We start from the raw sequence: 22,121 nt of genomic DNA on the forward strand, positions 1-22,121 counted from the left end.
AGGATCTTGGGATTCCACAAAGCCATTGCCTCCTAAGGAATGGAAGGCAATGGAAGGCCTTTTTAATATGAGCCCTCTTGAAGCTGGACATGGAGCATATGTGCCCATAAATATAACATTTGCAAGCCTAGATTTTTCCTTTGTCCGCCTCCCACTGCTAACACATGGACCAGGACAGAGCTAGAGATATACATCCTCAAACCAAAGTAATCAAACTAAAAAATACAAGCATTTGGTTTGGATTTGACTGAATAAAGGTTAGATGAACATCTGATATACACAAGGCACTAAAGAAGGTGGCCTCAGGAGGGCAAGACAGATAGTTCCTGTCCTCGAGGGTTGCAATAACTAGTCACTTGCCACTTTCCAGTTATTGCATCACAGTACCCTCTGTATCTACCAGAGTTAACTGACAGAGATAAGGACAGAGGGTGACCTCCATTTCTCTCCTTTATTCTTAATAGGCTGAATTCGTGAGGGACCTCCTGGAGTCGTCTCTGGCCCCTGCTCTGAGGGAAGAGCTGAAATAATTTTCACAGAAAATTCACGTCTTAGAAACAGCAGGATGTTATCTATTATAACACAACTGAGAATCTTTAACAAAATTACATGATTGACACTCAAAATGTTCCATTGTAATCAATAAGTCTTTATAATGATGTAAATTAATCCATTTTGTCTTTAGGAGAAGCAAGTGAGAAGATAGTGGCAAGGGCTAGAATTCTAGCAACTCTTAGGAAGGCAAAATGGAGTCATCTTTTTGGCGATAGGAGGAAATTATGAGAAGGCATTAGTGTCAGAAACTGGCTTGGAGAGGTTGTTTTCTCTCTGCGAGTCTGGAAGGCGATGAGCTCCGACCACTCACTGCCTCATTGTCTTGTCCATTGGCTTCTTTCCGGACAAGTAAGAGAGTTGTGTCTCCTGCAGAGTTTTGTAGGCATCCGACAGCATTCCATGGAAGACAGCTGTCCTGGGGCCCAGAATGGGCAGTCTGTAGTGAATGCTCTCTGGAGGACAGTGCAAGAAGAAGGAAGGACAAGGGCTGCTTAGATTCTATTTTTAAAGAAACCCAAAATAACCAAAGGTCACCAAAGACTTCTTCAACCTTATAAAACAGATTCAAAATTCACACAAGAATTCCTTTTAGCAGAACCATCTTATACCTCACAACATGAGGCTTTTACAAATCTTGTCAAAGAGGCCACAAAGGAGTACCTAGAAATAAAACTCAAGTTTTAGGAGTCATTGCCAATTAAATTAAAAATGAAGATAAAGTGTGTCTGGAGTTGTAACGTGAGTCAAAGGAAAAGAGGATTCAATTCTCAGAAGACTTTTCATGGACATGTATGTGCTTCTGCTCTTCAAACAAACAAACATGGTCTTACAAAAGGGCTACAGCAGGGAAAAAGTATATGCATTTCAAAGGAACCTTCATTTTATGAAATAATTTATTTTAGGGCTCCTTAAAATCCTCACCATCTTGACTTCTTTGAATATGATTTTATTTACAAAAAGATGGTTAATATTCAACTTTTCCAGAAGACACATTGTGAAGGAGAGTAAATCAGTGCGTGAAAAAACATCTTCCCATTGTCACTGAATGACTAAGGGAACTGGAGTCCTGAACTCTCTGGAATGAGCTCCTTAGTCAAGCTGAATGAGAGCTAAGTGATGTCACAAGATCACAAACCCAGGATCCAGTTCAGTCTCATCACAGTAATGAAAAGGAAACAGAGGTCCAGGGTCATAGGCCCTATGGACTGAGGATCAGAACCCAGATTTCCTTAATCCTAATCCAGTGCTCTTTGTACCATTATCATAACACTGTGCCAGGTGGTAGGCTCAAGTCAAGTGGTTAGCATCTCTACCAACATCTATTGACAACAAGAGCTGTGGGTGTCATGGAACTCTAGACTCAAGGCAAGAGTCAAGATAAACAAATCCAGAAGAAATCCTCATCACTTATAGAGACAGACTCTCTCCATGTACTTAGTTCTCACTAATAGTTACTGACAAACATATAAATCTGGATTTAGCTATATCCAGAAAAATACCAGAAATCACTGTTGTGATCAACAAAATGAGTCAGACAATCATTGGCAGTAATGTTCACTGGGATGAGTCAAGCCATCTGATATTTGTAGCATGTCCACAGGCAACGTAGCACAGGTGGGTGGCAGCTTCAGCAATAAGCCACGAGTGCTGTAGTAGGGACATGTCTAAGTTGTATAAACCAGTGGGGCTGGGGCAGTGTCAGCAGTTTTTCTGGGTTGATCAAAGGTGAAGGCTACTTGTACTGAGCGTCTGGCTCTTGGGGGCAGGGGTGAGGGGGTGAGCAAAATGCTTCTCTGGTTTTACAGGTGGGAACATGGAGGCCCAGAGAGTTTAAACAATTTGGCCAAGCCTGCACAGCAAAACTGAGGATCTGGACCCAAGTCTCATTGCTCTTAGGCTAGTGTTTTTTCCATAATCTCAGAGAGCACACACACAAGAGCAAAGCTCAGCTCAGAAGGGTCTCGATTGTAATCAACAGTAGATCTACCAGGCTTTAGCTCCTAGCCAAGTCCATAAGCACTCTCCCTGAAGCCCCACCTCCAAGATTACTATCCGTGGATGGACTCTGTGGGCAAGAACCAGGTCTGTGCAAGAACACAATATGCTGATCTTGTGTACACCAAGTCTAGCTCTTATACTGGTAACAGAAACACACTCCCAGGGTTAATGAATTGATGAAAGGCATCTTATCACATTGTCCTGTAGAATCAGAAAGTAACATTCTTGCTGAGGGAAGGGCATGTAATTCTGTGTGTGTATGTTTCATTCCTTTGTGAGGCAGGCCTGAAAACATCCAGGTTCAAAGGAAATTCAGAATGAGTGTGTGGCTGGTACAAAGAACCCTGAAACCAACTGCACATGCCGGTCACCCAGTGTTCTCTTGAATTTGAGAGAATGAGGTGGTTGCAGACCCAAGAATGGCAGAACGAGGAGCTTTCATTGGATGGATGCTCCTAGTTCTTGGCTCTTCAGTCCACTTTGGTTAAATGAGAGCCATGAACTAGGCCAATATTTTTAGATACATAAGAAGGGATTCATCGGGACTAGCAGTCTTTCACTCCACTAGAGTAGATGTCTCCAAACCTCAGCTGTTACTTGAGTCTCTGGTCCTCCCTTTTTGCACCCTTTAAGTTGTCCCTTCTTTCTTTTTTTTTTTTTTGTGTGAGGAAGATTGGCCCTGAGCTAACATTTGATGCCAATCCTCCTCTTTTTGCTGAGGAAGACTGGCCCTGGGCTAACATCCATGCCCATCTTCCTCCACTTTATATGGGACGCCACCACAGCATGGCTTGACAAACAGTGTGTCGGCGCACACCCGGGATCCGAACTGGTGAAGCCCGGGCCGCCGCAGTGGAGCACACGCACTTAACCGCTTGCGCCACTGGGCCGGCCCCACAAGTTGTCCCTTCTATCCTCAAATTTCCTTTCTTGATGCCTTCTCAGTTCAGTTCTGGCTCTAGCTTCCCTGCAACCTCCCAGGGCTTAAAATTTCCTATCTGTATTAAGTGAAGAATGTGATACTGATTTTCCTTATTTTGTGTATCAAATGAAAGAAAAACTGAAGGTGGCTTCAGTTAATATGGGAGCAAATGAGAAGATGGGCAAAGTTACTAAAGTGACAGCCTACACTGCACTAAACCCTTGAATTATATCATCCCAAAGAATGACCCACTCCCACCTTCACCAGCCCAGTGTTGGCTTCTCTAAAAGATGAGACTTAGGCCAATGCTGAAGCTGGAGAGAGAGCTGCTATCTTTTTCCTATTAATAGCAGGTGAACATAAGAAGAGCATTGGGCAGCTGCCAGGAGAAGGCAGGTGTTTTAGGGAGCCTGTGGGGTGGAAAGTTCAGGGCATTGGTGAGGGCACTCCTGGGGTGTGGGGATGCCGTTTCCTTCTCACCTTAATTGGTACTATCAGGACTGCCTGAGAAGTAAATTATCTACTCTGTGCTCCATCTCTATGGAAATTCTTCAGCAAGTGGATTATGGGGTTTTTTAGAAAGAATGGAGCAGAGCCATGTGGTGTGGAGAAGACCTGGCAAGGAACATGACATGGACAAAAGCACGTGAGGCCTGAAGAGGGGACGGGTAGGGCTGGAGTGAAGAGGGGGCTGTGGACCAACCAAAACAAGTCAATAAGCAGTGTGTGAAAGAGAAAAAGATGGAGAATGGGAATTTGTTCAGAGAATTTAGAAATTATCTTAGGGATTAAACTTTTCATTCTACTACTCTGGGGGTAGCATGTCTCCCACTACAAGTAGTCCCAAAGGAAGCAAACCTGTTGGAATGTCACCACGGGAAGGTTTGGACACAGTCTGGCCTTTTGGTGGATGAAGACTCATCATTCTGATTGGAAGAAGCAAGAAAACACATTAGTTGGTTGGCTAGGTCTTGGTGGAAAGGAACGTGTCGTTATGTATTTTAAAACACAAATGGTTTCCTGAATCCAGTACCTGTTAACCTGGAGCTCAGGCCACTTTCTAGCAGTGTGAGATGACTGGGCCAAAGACCACTGCTTCTCAAGCTTTTTTCACTTAGTGATATTTTCATAGATTTTGATAAAATCTTCATTTAAAAAAATGTTTTATTTCACTATCAGAACATATATGGTCTGAAAATAGATGGGATTAAGGAAAGAATCCTGTACTTTCCAGAAAAAAATATAACAACTCTTCCAGATCAGTAATCTACCCTTCAAGTGCAAAACTGAGAATATTTTGGTTAGAACCTTCCAATTTTAGAGAAAATGTCTTGACCACATCTTATTTCTCCTGGTGGCTAAGGCTGTGGAAGTGATCCTCAACTAAAATGTATATGATCCCAAGCCATTTCTACATTAGTTCAAGTTGCTTAATTTCTAAAAACTGACAAATTTGTAAATTTTGATGGGCTAAGTCTCTACACTCATTTCATGGTTTCTACTTCCACAAAGATTTTTCAAGATTATTTTTACTTTGCTACCAAAAATATGGCCAGTCCAGCCAGTTTATTTTATTCAATTGCCATTGGAGGACTCACAGGGACTAAGAAAAAGAAAAATCCCTTCTATTAGTCATTTTGGGCAAACAGGAAGGTGCTATTTGTAAGACTGAATAGTTTAAGATCTGTCTATACTATAATTCAAAAATATATGTCTATCCACTCATATTTCTTTCCTTCATTCCTTCCATTCAATGAACATTATTTAATTCCTACAATGGCTATAATTAAAGTCACTTTTATAAAACTATTATTTCAGTGAGGACAATTCCACCTGCCTATATATGTGGTGTGACTTAAAAATTGTAGGACAGATTTTATAAGCTACAAAGAGAACCAGGACCTTACTTTATAGTTATACTAGCTAAATATCAAACAGAAGTGGTATGTTTTTCTTTATTACATTGAAAAAAAAAATGACCAATCTAATGATACTTCTGGATGGTATTGACATGATTTTAGGATTGGTTCAACCCTTGGTCTTAGCTTTAAAGAAATAAGAGCTATTCATTTAAAATAAAACCAGCTAATGATTTGGGATTTGTGACTTTATTTAAAGGATCAAACTTGAAAGATAAATAAATTGGGTCAACAAATTTCAAAAGTCTCTTTTATAAAAAAGTGAACTTTTGCTCAGAAATCCCTGATAGTTCAGTTTTCCATTTAAGGTCCGTAAGGAGGGGCCGGACCCGTGGCTTGGCGGGTGGGTGCGAGCGGTCCGCTACTGGCGGCCCGGGTTTGGATCCCGGGGGGCACACCAATGCACTTGCTTGTCCAGCCATGCTGAGGCGGCGTCCCACATACAGAAACTAGAAGAATGTGCAACTATTACATACAACTATCTACTAGGGCCTTGGGGAGACAAAGGGGAAAAAAAAGGAGGCAATAGATGTTAGCTCAGGGCCGGTCTTCCTCAGCAAAAAGAGGAGGACTGGCATGGATGTTAGCTTAGGGCTGATCTTCCTCACAAAAAAATAAATAAATAAATAAAGTCCATAAAGAATATTTATTAGAATTACTTTTATTGTGATCTGATATAAGAGTTCCTTAAAAGTATAAGGTCAGAGTAGGTGAATGTTATCAGTGCTGGAGCCTGTAGTGCTCAAATACTTATTTCCTCCATGACCCCGCCTCACCGGGCCAGGACCCAGTACATGAATTCAAGGCATCAGAGTCTACATCTCAGCTTGGAACAAAGGGCCCTGAAGTCACACAAGGAATCATAACCTCTATTGCTGTCCAAAATAAGGTTACAAAAAGACCTATTTATTTTTCCACATTATTGCTCTCTGTATAAGGAAAAACAAAGTAAAGATTGCCATTAAATCACATAAAACTTTTTTGATTGGTCATATGTAAAAGTGGCTGTGTGTCTACATTGGTCATACGTAAAAGAGACTGTGCGTCTACATTCTAACCATCTGTTGCAAGGTAAGTCTACCTACACTGGTACCTTATCCAGGGTGAGTCCATGTTTTGAGTTTTTTAATAAAGTAAAACTGAGTCTTTCTTCCCTATCTGATAGTTAAATACAGAAAAAAAACTCTGAAATCCAACTAATCAAAATTCTGACTGGATTTTATTTTTGATATACTTGATCTTGATAAGAAAGCAATAAATGACAATCAAATAAACTGACAGGAATTTCAGTTACTAAAAAGTCACAGAGGACATCCTGGACTCAGGACAGATTATCGTAATCTCCCATACCTTCTGATTTAGATAGGTCATCTACCTGGAAATTGTGTAATAGTTCTGCCTATCAAAGAAATCTCTTATTCTATTACTTGTACTGTGCTTGTGAAGGTGGAAAAGGAAGATTATACTTTCTACAGTACTTTCAATAGTTGTTCAAGCAAAAAGGTGAAAACTTTTTTGGTCTAACTGTTTGGTTTAAGCAGAAAATGAAACCAGTCGAGAAGCCCATTCCCTAAGCATTGCCTAAACATTCTACTTACTATGTTTTTCAATCCACTATCCTGTGTCCCCAAACTAATATAATCAGAATGAAAGTCATGTCCCGCTTTAAATCTTTGACTTACCTACGACTCATAAAATTTTTAAAGGATAGTTTCAGATCACCTGGGACTATCATAGTTCTTGGTTGTATCTGAGGAAGAAAGTCTTATTTAGAACATTGCCCAAAACTGCATTCTAATTTAAATAAATGACAACTTAGCAAACTCAAGTTGTATTTAATATCAGAGTCATTCATACATCCTTTTGTGATATGCATGGCAGAGGGGATCATCCTGTCCCCAAGTCATAGGGTCTTTGTTCTTCCCTGGTTATCAGAGTATGAAGTTAGACACCGCAAGATGAGTAAGCCTTCCAATCGCCTTTGCTCAGCTCCCTCCCAACAGTCTTCAGGCCTCTGGTTAACTGTCACTTTCTCACAGACACTGCTGACTCCTGGACTACTGTGAGGTGGTCCTCTGCCTTATGTTCTCACGTTCCCTGGGCTTACTCTATCAGAATGCTCAGAAGGTTTTTACTGTATTGACCTGCCTGGTTTCCTTGATAGACTTTCAGCTTCATGAGAGCAGAGACCACGTCTTTATTTTTGTATTTCCAGTCCTAACACAGTGCCTGTTTAAGAAATATTTGTTGATCAAATTAGTGAATGAATGAATCCACTTTGAAGCTCACTTGAAAGTTTTAAGTGTGCCCTTCATACAGGGCTAAAATCGATTACACAGTTACAGTATTCCCAATTAAGAGATCACTTTCTTGAACTTTTTCAGATTTATTACTAGCACTAGATGTTGGTTTTCTTTTGGAGATTGTATTTTCACTAAGAAACACTTTTTTTTCCATTATTTCTCAAAAAATATTATAGCCATGACAATGAAAAGATTAAAATCTGCTTGTCAATTTCTGCAAGAGAGGCATCTGGGATTTTGAGAGGGATTGCACTGAATCTGTAGATCAATTTGGGAGAGTATTGCCATCCTAACACTATTAAGTCTTCCAATCCAAGAACATGGGGTTGTTTCTATTTAATTAGGTCTTCTTTAATTTCTTTCTATGATATTTTATAGTTTTTTATGAACAAGTCTAGCATTTCTTTTGTTAAATTTATTCTTAAGTATTTTAAATTTTTAACGCTATTGTAAATGGAGTTGTTTTCTTAATTTTGTTTTTGGATGGTTCATTGCTGGTATACAGAAATATATTAATTTTTGTAGCTTGATCTTGTATCCTGTAACTCTGCTGTACTCATTAATTAGCTCTAATAGTTTTTTTGTGCATCTTTTAGGACTTTATATAAGATCATGTCCTCCGCAAATATAGTTTTAGGTTTTCCTTTCTAATCTGGTGCATTTTGTTTGTTTTTCTCACCTTAATTGCCCTGACTAGAATGTGCAGTACAATGTTGAACAAAGTGACAAGAACGGACATCTGGTCTTACTCCTGATCTTAGGGGAAAAGATCCAGCTTTTCACCATTGAGTATGATGTTAGTTGCGGGTTTTTCATAGATACTCTTTATCAGGTTGAGGAATTTCCTTCTATTTTTAGGAGTCTTTTTATATCTTCCCCAGCATCTCCCTTCAACCCCCTGCTGAGAAAGGAGGGGTCTCAGTAACTATAGCAGATGTGCAGTCCCCCAATCTCCTGACCGAAGGAAGTTGAGGTGCCACTGCACATAGTGAGGGTATTTCACACTTATTTTCTAACTTTCTATAGTTGCCCACCAGGCTCTGTGCGCACCGGTTCTGACAGCAGTAGGGAAGGGCCCCTGGGCACTTTTGTGTTTGAGGCCCTTCCTTTTGGAATCTGCAGCCAACAGCAAAACCACAGCATGTGGTTCCACTCAGTGAGGCCTGGGCAAGGGCGAAGGTCAGAGAGGTCTTGAGAAAGAGAACGGCTGCTGAAGTCCTGAGTGAGCCAGCTGGCCAAGGCCAGCATAGGCCTGGGGTCAGTGCATTCTAAATGTGGACACAGTGATTCCAGGAATAAGGCCAGGAGAAATCCCAGTCCTCGTTTCCCAGATTCCCGTCAATGCTAACAGTGAACACTGTAATCCTAATTATGTAGAACGTGAACATAGATTGTAACGTCCAGGTACACCCTTGTTGGTAGCTTCAGTTACATTTCCAAATCCCACACAAAAATTTCGCAAACCCATACCCTACTAGTCAGAAGCACTTTCGCCAGGAACTCACTGAAGGAGCCTCTCTGTCTCCTGTCTTTCTTCCACTCCTTGCCCTTCCTCTTACTGCACATCTAGCCCCACTCAGCTCCCCGAGTCAAAGGAGAATCACAGGACAGCAGAACTGAGGAGACCCTTCCCCAGCGCTTACCCCAACCCTAACTGTTGACCTAAATTAACCTTCAACCCAAGCCTGATGCTTACCCTTACTGACCCTCGCCCTAACCCCTAAACTGACCCGAGTCCTACCTCTAGCTGTACAGCTCCCTCTGGAAGCAGGCCTCTTTCTTCAGCAACTCTGACATGGCAGAGCTTGTCCTTGGTGCCTCCACATCCCTCTGATATCCTCTTTCTTCTCCTCATACTCCCCTCCCCCCAACCCCCACCACCAGTTACAGACACCCCCACTAACTAGAAAGTGCTATAGAATCTCTCCCCAGCTTTTTTCCTGACTGAATTAATGATAAACCCAAGACCAAGCTGCTTGTTTCATGGCTGCAGTGGTGGCAGCAGATTGTGTTGTGTGTGCTGTGTTGGGGACATGTTAAGGCGGGAGAAGAAGCTTCACAACCCTCTGAACCTCTATAGGTGTGGCTACCTTAGGAGCCCAGAGCAAAGTGGCTCATCTCGTCTCTTCCCCTCTGGCCCAACCAACCTTGGCTCATCTTTCAGTTTGTTGAAAATGGGGAGGATTTATCATATCGTGCCAGATGATGGTGCTCCCAGGGCCAGCAGTTCCTCATTTGCAGCCCTTATCAAGGCCCTCCCTGCAAGGGGCCCCATCATGGTCTCTCTCTATTGGGCTTTTGTGGGGGAAAGGCTAGTGCTGCGCCCTGAGATGCCCATGCCCATCTCTGATATCCCCCTGGCTTACCATTTTTATTTCTCGACATGTGGAGCACAGCTGCTTGTTTCTGATCAGCACGGGGTCACTCTGGTTCCTGCTGACCTGAAGGGAGAGAGAGACAGAGAGAGGTGAGGAAATGGTATGGTATCTGGAGCAGCAAAGACGTGGGAAGGGAGTGGAGCAGTGAGGGAGGTAACAGTCATTCCTTCCATAAAACAGAGATGGACACTCTGGTCTCAGCCCCATCCCCGGTGGAGGTTGAATCTAGGTTTGGCTGCAGCTGGTAGGATCAGAAACGGTTTAGGCTGGAGGGGGTGAGCCACAGACTAAGCGGTGGCCTCAAGCCTCCTGCATACGGTGGTACAGGTATAAGACAGCTGGCAGAGGCAGATGAGGCTGGGGGCTGAAATCCAGGGAGGTCTGTCTTTCCAACCTGAGCACCCATGTCTGAGGGACTGCACTCTCTCGTAGGTGGCACATTTTCCCCATTTCACACAAAGGCTCCGCCATGTGGACTAGCGGAGGACGTCTGAGGGCCTACGAAAAATGAAGAGAAGACTTCTCTTCTGCAAACCTCCTTTCGCTGGCCCCTCCCAAGCGTTATCCCCTTTTCCCACACCTTAACTCTGGCCCCACATCAGCTTTCAAGCATACACCTGCCAGCACTACTTGGCCCTTCTGCATGTCCTGAGAGCCATGGATTAAGCCATAAGCAGAAGTGGAGCTGATGTGGGGGTCCTGAGCCCCCTCCCTCCTCTGGGCTGTCCCAGCCTGGGCAAAGAAACCCACTGCAGGGAGAGTGGGCGCACTCTGTCTGCTCAATGCAAACACTGGCTTTTTTTTTCTTTTTTTGTTTTGTTTTATTTTTTTTTTATTGCGGTAAAGTTGGTTTATAACATTATACAAATTTCAGGTGTACATCATTACACTTGGATTTCTGTGTAGATTACATCATGTTCTCCATCCAAAGACTAATTACAATCCATCACCACACACATGTGCCTAATCACTCCTTTCGCCCTCCTCCCTCCCCACTTCCCCTCTGGTAACCATCAATCCAATCTCTGTCTCTATGTGTTTGTTGTTGTTGTTTTACTTGTTTTGTTTTGTTTTTTTTGTGAGGAAGATAGGCCCTGAGCTAGCATCCACTGTCAATCCTCCTCTTTTTGTTGAGGAAGACCGGCCCTGGGCTAACATCCGTGCCCATCTTCCTCTACTTTATATGGGACCCCACCACAGCATGGCTTGATATGCAGTACATGGGTCCGCGCCTGGGATCCAAACCCACAAAGCCCGGGCCACTGAAGCAGAGCGTGTGAACTTAACTACTATGCCCCCGGGCCGGCCCCTGTTTGCTGTTGTTTTTATCTTTTATTTATGAGTGGGATCATATGGTATTTGACTTTCCTCCTCTGACTTATTTTGATTAGCATAATACCCTCAGGGTCCATACATGTTGTCACAAATGGCCAGATTTCATTGTTTCTTGTGGCTGAGTAGTATTCCATTGTGTATATATACCACGTCTCCTTTATCCGTTCATCCTTTGATGGGCACCTAGGTTGCTTCCACGTCTTGGCTGTTGCAAACACTGCTTTTTTTCTGACTTCACTTCTGCCAAAGGGTGGAAGGAAGGGCTTTGGAGCATTTATACCTGCAACATGAGGTTCTTATTCACATCTCTGATGAAAGCTTGCTTAGGGAACAACTGGGAGCTTGAGGCTAATATTCTGTCTGAGGATTCTTTCTTACCCTTCCTCATTCACACTGACATCAGAGTCCTGAGATTTGTTCATAGGAAGCATAGACTATGGGGAAGAGGAGCGCTACAGAGACAAGCAAGTGATCACTCTGAACCGAAACCTTCTCCTTCCATTTGTTCGGCTTGTTGCCCTATCACTACACGTGTGCACACCTGCATCCTGGCCCGTTCCTGCTGCCCTGGGAGCTGTGGGGAACAGGAAGAGGAGGACTATATCTATGCCACGTAGCGAGTACCTGGGTGTCCCCCTAAGGTTACCTTTGCTGGATTGGTCTGCAAGTAGCTTCGTCCACTGAGAGACATATGGCGTTTGGGTGAGGCATTACTGGGGGCTTGAGGACTGAAAACTATGGACAAAGTTGGATTCTTTTGACAAATATTTAAAATACATTTCATTTTTATAGGCCATTTTAAAAGAATCAACTCAGTATTACAGTGTTGTGGGCTGGTATGTTAAAGTATGAGTGTGACTGGCTAGCTTCATTCATTCAACAACAAACAGTTATTGTGAGGCCACCGTGGAGGGTGCTGTGAAGGGGTCACAAAGACGAATAAGACAAAGTTTCTGGCCCTAAAGAAGACCAGGGAAGAATACAAATTCATTCATTTGCCCATTCATTAGGTACTGGGGGCACTGAGATAGAAAAGACACAGCTTCTAAGCTGTCACCACCAGCAGACTGTGTACCAAGAAGTACAATGGTGTGGAAGGTACTACAATAGAAACAGAAGCCACAGTGAAACCGAAAGGAGTCTTGAACTCACCTGGGTCGGGGACGGGGCATAGAGGGAAGGGTCTGAGAAGGGTTCAAAGAGTAGGCAATGCTTGGTAGTGTTGGAGGGGTGAATGACGAGTGGGGTGGGCATTCCAACCTGGAAACACTGCAACAACACAGAAGAATCACCTAGCAAATCTGCTTCAGGTAACTGAGGATAGCTTGGAATGGCCGATTGTCTGGTGGGAGGAGGGGTGGAGAGAGAAGAGAGGCTGGAGAGGAGGTGCCCGTGTGTGCTGACTCCTCTGCTTCTGGGCTGATTCAAACTTCTACCATATCTTCCCTGATAACCCTGGGGGTGGTATCTCCTGGAGTTTGGCTCTTCCCTCCATCCCTCACATCTGTGAGTTCTGAGCCTAAGACAGCTCTCTGAAACTGCAATTCAAGGTTGGACACACTAGGTATCATAGAAGAAGCAATGATACTTAGAAAAGAGAGAGACCACGTCCCACTGGAGGAACCAAGAAGGGCTTCGAGAGGTGGCATTTGCACCTGGTCTGAAAGGATGAGGAAGACCTGGACAGGTGGAGGTGAAAGTGGGAGAATCCTTGGGCAGGCTTGTTTTTAGTGAGTTACAAGCAGATTCTTGTCTTTCCTGCAGTTGATTCCTTCACCTTTCCAGACTTCTGGTTTCTCCATAAGAGTACTATTAGACCCTACAGGGAATGGGATCACAGAGATCACTACAAGTCAACTAACAAACAGATGTGAGCGATCTCCAAGGTGCGTGGCAGCATCTTGCCAGGTCTTTGACAGCTGTGACTGTGGCTCCAGAGTCCCACGACCCCGACGACTGTCATCTCTCGGAACCTGAAGGACGACATGTTTTATATATTGCCCTACCTGGCCTTGTCGACTCCTCATCTTTTAAGACATAGCTTCGATATTACCTTCTCAGGAAATCTTTCTCCTGACCCTCTTACCACTTCCCACCCCCCCATCTGAGTTGGGTGCCTGCCTCTCTGAGTCCATCATAGATTTGGTACAGCTGTTTGTACTGTTATTCTTTTTTTTCTTTTTAAACATGTTTGTTTCCTCCACCAGGCTGAGTTCTTTAAGAATGAGAACACGTCTCACACATCTTTGTATTCCTAGAGCCTATCACAGAATCTGGCACACAGTAGGCATTCAACACATGTTGGCTGAATGAATGAGTCATTGTGAGCATTTTTAACTATCAGGTATAGATATAGACACAACCAACATATATACACACACCTAAAACACAAAATACACATGCGTGTGAAGATCACTATTATAACACTGTCTTCAGGGGAGTTACGAGACATCAGTGTGCAACAAATTCACCTGACACGCTGTGCTGGGCAAAGGCATCGGCCGGGAGCCCAAACTGCTGGGTTCCAGACCTTGGAGAGTCTACAAATAAGGTGATACAGACAATTTGGGATTCCATGTTCTCTAGGCCTCAGCTTTCTCTCTCCTGTCTTGCTTCGTCTCCCAGCCCTGAAACCAAGGTCTTTTCCTTCTGCTGCATTCCCTTCTCACTCTTGGTTTCCTTAAGGCCAGCTCAGCAGCAGGAGCAGGAATGGAGAGCGAACTGGCCCGTGGTTCAGAGCACAGGCCCCTGGCTATATCATCTGTAGAGTCAGAGCCACCAAGAAAAGAGGCTCTGAAACGTTACTGGGGTTCTCATTTTCCAAGCAGCTGTCCCCAGGACAGCAGTCGACACTTGTGATGGGACCGTGAGTGCGATCTTTGGGAGCCTGGCCAAGGTACGATACAGATTTCATCCAGGCCCCAGAAGCCAAAGCCTGCTCCTCACGCTTCACAACTGGAAACATTCTAACATTTGAGGCCAATATCTGCCAATGTTCCTAAGATATGGCTCGTGGCCCAAGTCCTTGGCCTCCTTGAGTCTTTGGTAAAGAAACAGAGAAAGACGTTTCTCTCTCTCCCTCTCCCTCCCTCCACTTTTCTCTCTCTCACACACACACCTGTCCACATACCAAAAACTGAAAATGTAAGCCCCAGATGGTGATTTTAAAAATAGCCACGGCAAGCATGTCTTGAAGAGCACTGACAAACCTGCCTCTGTGCTTCTTGCCCTTCAACACCTCTATTCCATTTCTCCTTTCCACTCCCGCATTGACTGACAGAGACCTCACAGGTCACCTAGCCCAATTCTTTCAACAAACACAACGAGGAAACTGTGGCCCAGAAAGCTTAAGAGATTTGTCCAATAGCACATCTATTTAGTTTCAGTCAGCCAGAAAGTTCTTTGGATAAAAGGTCAAAAAAAGACTACCTTGGGCCAGCCCCAGTGGCCTTGTGGTTAAGTTCAGGGCACTCCGCTTTAGTGGCCCGGGGTCGGTTCCCAGGTGTAGACCTACACCACATGTCTATCAGGGGCCATGCTGTGGCAGCAGCTCACATACAAAATAGAGGAAGACTGGCACAGATGTTAGCTCAGGGCAAATCTTCCTCAGCAAAAAAAAAAAAAAAAAAAAGACTACCTTTCCCAGGGAGAGAGTGGACTCTTAGGATCCAAATGAGGGCAAAATGATTCCTATATCCCTTGGAATCCAAAAAGTGTTGGTCAGAGAACTATGTGCAATATTCAAAAAGAACCCCATGATAATTGCACATTTTCCTGCTCTCTGAAAATACCAGCCATCTCAATTGAAGAGTAAAGCTGAATATAGTTTTTAAAATCCTCTTACTGTGCACTAGGAAAAATTTCAAACATATACAAAATAATTGACAGCCATGTGTACCTACCATCCAGACTTATTAAACTTGGTTTTTATTACCATCATTATCTGAGGTCAGTGGTGTTCATTAGTACTTCATTTCCAGTTATATGTGTCTGATCAATATAAACAGGGAAAGGACTTAGGAATATGCAAGGTAGTTCCCTTGGTGGTCACGAGCTTTCAAAAACTGAGACTCAATGAGAGAGAAATAACAAAATGAGTTCTCGGTGGTGAGAATATTAGAAGTCACCCTCCTCCACCTTTCCCAGCTACGTCTCTGCTACGGCATGATGTCCTTAGCCAGGGCTTTTGGTCACAAGTCTGCTAAAAGCAACATAAATAAGGCTCTTATCTTTACTCTGACTCGTCAGACTGGAAGAACAAACCCAGATCAAAGAGAGCGGAGAGGGAGTGGGGCAGGAATGGAGAAAGCGGGCAGCATGTAATACCTGATGGGTAACTGGGGGCTCTAGCTCAGTCACACCCAACCCCAGCAAGAAGGCAAAGGGGTTCCAGGGTCTCCCGTGGCACCTCTCCAGCTCGCCCACACACATCTGCTCTGCCTTGCTGTGGCTCTGAGTAAGTCACCTCTTGGCCTCAACTGTCCAACTATGAGACGACCCTTTCCTATGTCACAGCATCTTGGGGAGTCATGAGTTGATGCCCTTAAATGGCAGGTAATAGTCGTGCCTAATAAAGAAGCCTCTCCACAGTAGGTGTTTAGATGGGGAAATATTTAGGCTTCATTTCTTTCTCTTGGTTTTCTATTTTTCTTCTTTGTTAGCTCTGCCTCTCCTCCTCTATTTCCTTTGTTGTATTTTTGGTACCCCTCCCTCTCTGTATGTCTCTCGGCTTCTGGGGTCTTGCTGTTTGTCGCCCTCTCCCTGTCTTTCAGTCTCTGCGCCTGTTTTCTCTCTGTCTCTCTGTCTCTTCATCAGGGAATACTGCTCCAGACACACAGACACCTGCCTCTGCACAGGACTGCTCCAGGGCAGGGGAGGAATGCCACTTGGAATATGCATGTTCAAAGTTCTGCCCTTTGACCTGTGCCAGTGAGGAGGAAGGGAGCCAGGTGGCAGGACCTTTGCACCTATGCCCAAGGGCCAGGACCTCTGGCTGGCTGCAGGGCTCTTAGCAGGCCCCTGATTTAGAGGATGAAGGATGACATAGTGTCCACAGTGCATTCCACTCCTGCGAGATACAACACAGTCCTTCCAGAAAAGAGCAGCTGCTGGCGGAGCCCGTGTTTACCTCACAGCATACGTGTGCAGGCCTTCATGCTCACAGCTGACTCTGCGTTCTGAGATCTGAGGAGGTGTGAGTGACAGGCAAGGATCAGACTTGAGGTAACTGCCAGGTGTCCCAACAAGACAGGGATCCCAGGTTCCCTGTGAAGGGTGGCAGAACAGGCCTCTCCTAAATATGCTACTTCGGCATAAGGATTATTTCGAGCTCAAGGCACTTATAAAAAACAGCAGATGCAAGAAGAGCGCTCTGACCCTCCTCCTTTTCCTCCTAAAAGGAGGAGATAAAACACCATGTGTAAGATGTCCTCCTTACACCAGGGGAAAAGCAACATTCTTATCATCAAGGACAAGAAGTTAAAGCCGAGGGAAGTCCGTACAAACAGACCTTGTTTAAATAATTCTTATCTTCTTTAGTCTCCCATATATTTTGGTTACTTTTCCGCAATTGCCTCTCTCTGTTCAACCTAGTATAAAAACATTTGGGTCTTCATTTCTTATGAGGGCTCTCATGTCACGTAAAACTTCTATTATATAAATTTGTATGCTTTTCTCCTGTTAATCTGTCTAGGTCAATTTAATTCTCAGGCACGGCCCAAAACCCTAAGCCTCTACACCGGCTTGCCTTTCCAAACTGCATGGGCAGCTCTCTACACACACACCCACACACCCACACCACACCCACACACCCACACCACACACACCCACACACACCCCCCCATACACACACACACACACACACACACTGGTGGAGGGTCAGCCACCGACAGGGTAAGGGCGAGCTATGCTCCAGTTCTCCCTTCCCAGGAGGAGTAATGGATCTATGACCTGCTGGGTGGAAACTGGCTCCCGGGCTCAGCCCATTGGCCAAGCGGCTTGCTCTTGGCTGCCGTCTAGTGGCCATCATGAGTATTGCAGCCATGAAATTCTAAGACTCGCTGAAGGTGGGCCTCTCACAAGCCCTGGTCATTACTAATGCTTCCCTCTTCCTCCTGCCGCCCAGCCCAGGCTGGCGCCTGGAGATGGCCTAGTGCACTGAGACTGAGAGCAAACCTGGGATGAGGAGGCGCTCGGTGGCAGAGGAGAGCCTGTCTCAATAGGAAGTTCAGCCTGAGTGACTAGAGGCTTTCTTGCTGCTTCTGCAGCAGCTGCCAAGTCGACTCTGTCCCGCTGAGCCCCCTCCGGGCATCACCGCGGCACTCTCACCTGCTCGCCTGTCCAGGTGTTGGCGGGATTTATGTGGTGACTCAAGCACAGCTCTGGCCCTGCCGCCGCTGTGCTGGAAACGGGACCGTCTCCTCGCCGCTCTTGGCCCCTCGGGCCCTCTGGCTCTGGCTGTGCCCACCGGTCCTCTTGGCTCCCGCCATGTGAGCGCGCGGGCCTGACCTGTCGGGCCTCAAGCGCTTCCCGCGCGCGCAGTCTCCGCGTTTTTGCTCCCCTGGCTCTTCCCTCCGCTTGTGGAAGAGCTCCCAGATCCAGTGCAGATGACGCTTCCTCCTGAATCCTGCCCTCGGCTCCATCCCTGCTCACCCCTCCCCAACCTGCAGGCGACCCCCCACACACACACACACTCTGCCCCTCTCTGATACGTATATGCGGACGGTGTGGACCTGTCCCGTCCGCCCACTCGCTCGTGTAGACGGCAGCTGACTCGCTCGTCCCTGTACGTGTATTAAGCAAACCAGACGGGCTCCGCGAGCACCTGTCCCCTGACGCGAGGGCTGGTCCCACTGCGGCTCCAGGCAACCGAGCGCTCCCTGCGAGCGGCGCACCGTGCCGAGCGCGTTAGGAACACCGCCGCGTGCACTGCCCACGGGCACCGTTCAGGTGAAGAAACTGCTCAGTCCCCAGTTCCCTCTCTTTCTCCACCTCGGGGAGGTGCTGACCTCATAAGCACTGTTAATGTCTATGCAGCACAGTGTCACAGAGAGTCACTCAGCAGCCTGTCATGGTTGATTTCTGTGAGGTGGAGGGGGGAGGAGGAGTTTTTATGTGAAATTCCATGGGTGTGGGGCTGTAGGTGGGAGACAGGGGGTTCGCGGTGCCGATGGGAGGGGCTTAGAGACTCCAGAAACGGCCTGGTTCTGGACACAGGCTGCCGTCTCAGCGCAGATTCCTCAATGTGAAGTTTTTTGGTTTCCCTTTTGGCGATGCTAACCTCATGCCTCGAGTCTTAGTTCTAGAGGACAGATGCCCTAAGCACTGGGGGCCAGGTGAGGCCTCCATGAATGATACTTCATTCAGCAACCATCTACTGAACACTGATGATGTTCCAGGCACCGGGCTGTGCTAAGGAGATAGGACATGCCTTTGTATTCACATTCTGTGCCATCCTAGAACTAGCTATAGGTTTCTTTTCAATTAAAAAAAATTGAGTACCTTAGATAAGACATCTGGAACTTGAAACAAAATTGGCAAATTCATATCCTTCTTGGATGAAACCAGAAAAGTGGCAGAGGCGTGAGGAGATCTGAGTAATCAAAACAAGAGCAAGTTAGAACCATATCCCCTGGGTTGAAGAGCTAGGCCTTTGGTTGTTTCAGAGAGAACCCAAGAGACACTCTGAGGAGTTGCCCCCCACCTCAGTCTCAGAGGGCCGAGGCCAGTCTGGAGCTCCCAAAGGATGGCTTTCCTCTTAAGTCACTCTGGCTTCTCTGCCCCTCTTGTTTGGAACTAATCAAAGCCGGTTGTGGATTGTCAGAGACAGTATACAAATTAAGGCAGGAAAAAAACTGGTCATAAAAGCAGATGTGTAATGGGTGAAATGCACCCAGATCGCCTTCCTGAAAAGGCTTCGTAGGAGTCACTGATGTCTAACAGTGCCTGCCCGTTCATGCTTGGCTGGCTTTCTTGGAGTCACGACCCTGCACACTGAAACAATCCACCCACTTCCTTCCATGGACCATCTCCCTCCAACTACTCTTTTCCTCTGGAACATTCTTTCTTTCCAGTCAGCAGGTGAAGCAGTGATGCTACAGGGGTGACACCAGCCCTCTCCACAGGATGAACCACCTCGCTGGCCGGTGTGGTTCATTTTATTAGGGTTTAAGGGGCGGAGGCCTGCAGGGGCCTGGTCACCATAAACTGCGTGTGTGTGCAGCTCCATGCATGCCCCTGGCATCCAAGAAATGGAAACTCGGAATGCTGGTAGTTCTGCCAAGAGCACCTCTCCTCTCTAATGAGGAAAGATTCCATTGTCCATTGTTCATTTATAACAAAGGCATGTGTAGGGGTTTGGTGTTCACTAGGCGTTTGTTGTTGCATTCTGCTCTCCATTTTCCTGGGCCCTGGGAGAGCGGGGGAGGCCAGTCTGGCCCAGCTCCTTCACTGCCTTGGTCTTTGACCTGTGAACAGCCTGCCTTGGACTTGACACTCAAATGCTGACCAGAGGCCACTTTAGAACTGTTTCAGTGCACAGTAATCTCAGATAAACAGGATCTCAGCGCGACCCGAGGGCTTCCGAGACCAACAGCGAGTGTGGCTTCCTCAGGCCCGTCTGAGCCAGCCCTCCGCGAGGGAGTGAGTCTGTGGTGCGGGCGGGCCCTGACCTTCAGAACCAGGCCTCACCTCCAGCCTGCGGCTGTGTTTCCAGAGCTCGCTGTTGGGGTGCTCTGAGCACATCTCATTAAGTGTTCCTTTCTCTTTTTCAGACTGTTCTGTGTTAGAACTGCTTGTCCAAAGCTAGGTCATACTTAAATCACATTTAGAACTTTCTTACCAAGGTCTCAGAAAAGGGTTTTGCCAAAAATAAACAGTTCGGAACCCAGAGCTTTGACCACATAAGGAGTTTTTAGTCCTTAAGAATTGACACTTAAACAAATCATCCTTTCAAAGGATTTTCCATTCCTATCTTGTCCTCCTGAACGCTCCGGGCACCTCACGGTGCTGTCCAGGTGTCTCAGAATTCTGGTGAGGTAGGTAGGTACCATTTCTCTTAACGAGGGCTGAGGTTGCTGCCCTAATCTCCCAGTATAGGCATGAGTAGAGCTTCATTGACCGTGTTAGGTAATTTCTCCTTGAGACTAGCTCAAGCTTGGCTGGCTGGAGGAGAAACTTCCCTCCCCAGCTGACTGTGGATAGTCTGTCCCCTCTGTCACTCCAGGACCTGGCTGTGAAAGTGAGCAGGTCCTGAGGGTACCCAGTTGTGTTCTGGGCCTGCCTTTTTCAAGCCCCCACCCTGCACCCTACTCCCCACCCCCTATCAAAGGCCTGTATAAGCAGAGAACAAGGGAGTGGGGAGCGAGAGAGCCATTCACAGGGACGCTTTGCTCCTGGCTGCAGGGGCAGGTCTAATGGGCACGGGGGGTGGGATGGGGATGGTGGAATGTGTCCCTATTTAGATGTAAAACACTATCCATTTCCATAAAAATCCTGATTTCTGGTATTAGAAAAACCAGCAGATCTGGCTACTGGCGTCACATACTGCAGGCAACGTTGATTGGGGTAAGGGCAGACTGTCCCCTCTGGTGAAGGAAGGTGATCTCCCCTTCACCGCAGTCCCACTCTGGCCAGCTCTATTCATCTGTGCTGTCCATCTGACTGTCATTGTCATGTGAGTTTGTGCCCTGCCCCCAACTCAAAGATGCTAAACTCTCACTACTCATGCTGATTCTTGAAGTGCTAACAACTCTTCATAAGAACTACATCATCTGTGTTTTTATTTAGTAAACAAGTCTTTGGGTTTATTGAATCTCTGACTGCCTGCTTTGAACTAAGACACTAGCTAGTGTTTAGATATATTCAAAATTATGTAAAAATAACAGAACTGAACAACAAGCACTTCAAAGGTGCTCTGAAAATACACAAAACTGTCTGGCTGCTCCCTGAGAATGTGGTTTTTAAAGGTGCAGCAGACAAAGTGAAGGTACGTGTTATTGCAGTGAGGATGTGGAGGGAATGTCCCACATGGAGAGTCACTTATCAGTGAGCAGGAGGGTACATGACAGTTACCAACATGAGGAAGAACTCTTTTTAGAGAGTACAGCCTTTCTACCAAACTGCCGCACAGGCCAGGGAGCGACCCCTTCATCGATGAGGTGCCGAGAACTTGCCTCCTGGCCTGCCTGTTCTTGGTCTTCCTCTGATTTCTCCCATTCACCCCACACTAGCTCACACTCAGCGTTCCTGCCATTTCCCCTTCCCAGAGCAGGGTATGTCACCACACCCAGGGACCCAGTTATTTCCAGTGGTGGCATTGAAATGCTCCCTACACACAACTCGACCAATTTTGGAAAATAGAAACATGTTCCATAGCAGTTTGTTTGGAAGGGGCGGGACTGGGGAGATTGGAGGAGATTGTCTCAAAATTAAATACAGACAGTTGCTACTCTATAAAGATGGGAATGTAGGGTTCCAGACTTTTGATGGTTAAAATTTGAAAATTTCAAACTAAAGGAGAGAAGAAAAGGTAAGATGACAAGGAGAATGCGAGAGTTTTGAAAGGCAGTGTCCAGGGGTGAAATTCTCTTGTATTGTTGAACGATGGTGGTAGAGAGGGAGGTGAACTGAGATCTCATCTCCTCCAGCCAGGCCTGTATGCGGTGCTCACTCTTGTGTGAGAAACCCTGGCCATTTCTGGTTTGTGGGCACT

The 22,121-nt window shown here is 45.9% G+C and overlaps 1 protein-coding gene across 1 annotated transcript; it reads right to left on the reverse strand.

Annotated features, from left to right (window-relative positions):
* Positions 1-628: 628 nt before the first annotated feature.
* C4H1orf105 (chromosome 4 C1orf105 homolog) lies at positions 629-21,726 on the reverse strand. Its single transcript, XM_058536976.1, has 6 exons — positions 21,525-21,726; positions 17,738-18,072; positions 10,064-10,138; positions 7,077-7,144; positions 4,334-4,401; positions 629-1,007 (listed from the first exon to the last, which is right to left on the reverse strand). Exons 1-6 carry the CDS (start codon positions 21,724-21,726, stop codon positions 862-864), a joined length of 894 nt encoding a protein of 297 aa, XP_058392959.1. The 3' UTR covers positions 629-861.
* Positions 21,727-22,121: the final 395 nt, after the last annotated feature.

Source organism: Diceros bicornis, chromosome 4 (assembly GCF_020826845.1).
Source record: "Diceros bicornis minor isolate mBicDic1 chromosome 4, mDicBic1.mat.cur, whole genome shotgun sequence".
Lineage (NCBI taxonomy): Eukaryota > Metazoa > Chordata > Mammalia > Perissodactyla > Rhinocerotidae > Diceros > Diceros bicornis.

Excerpts from the sequence above, each read along its gene's own strand:
- C4H1orf105 (XM_058536976.1), bottom strand. The coding sequence starts at position 21,726 with ATGCCACCACTGGAAATAACTGGGTCCCTGGGTGTGGTGACATACCCT. Across the intron at positions 10,139-17,737 it reads ACACCTGGACAGGCGAGCAG|GTCAGCAGGAACCAGAGTGA; the intron begins GTGAGAGTGCCG and ends CTCTCCCTTCAG. Across the intron at positions 7,145-10,063 it reads CATGTCGAGAAATAAAAATG|ATACAACCAAGAACTATGAT; the intron begins GTAAGCCAGGGG and ends TTTCTTCCTCAG.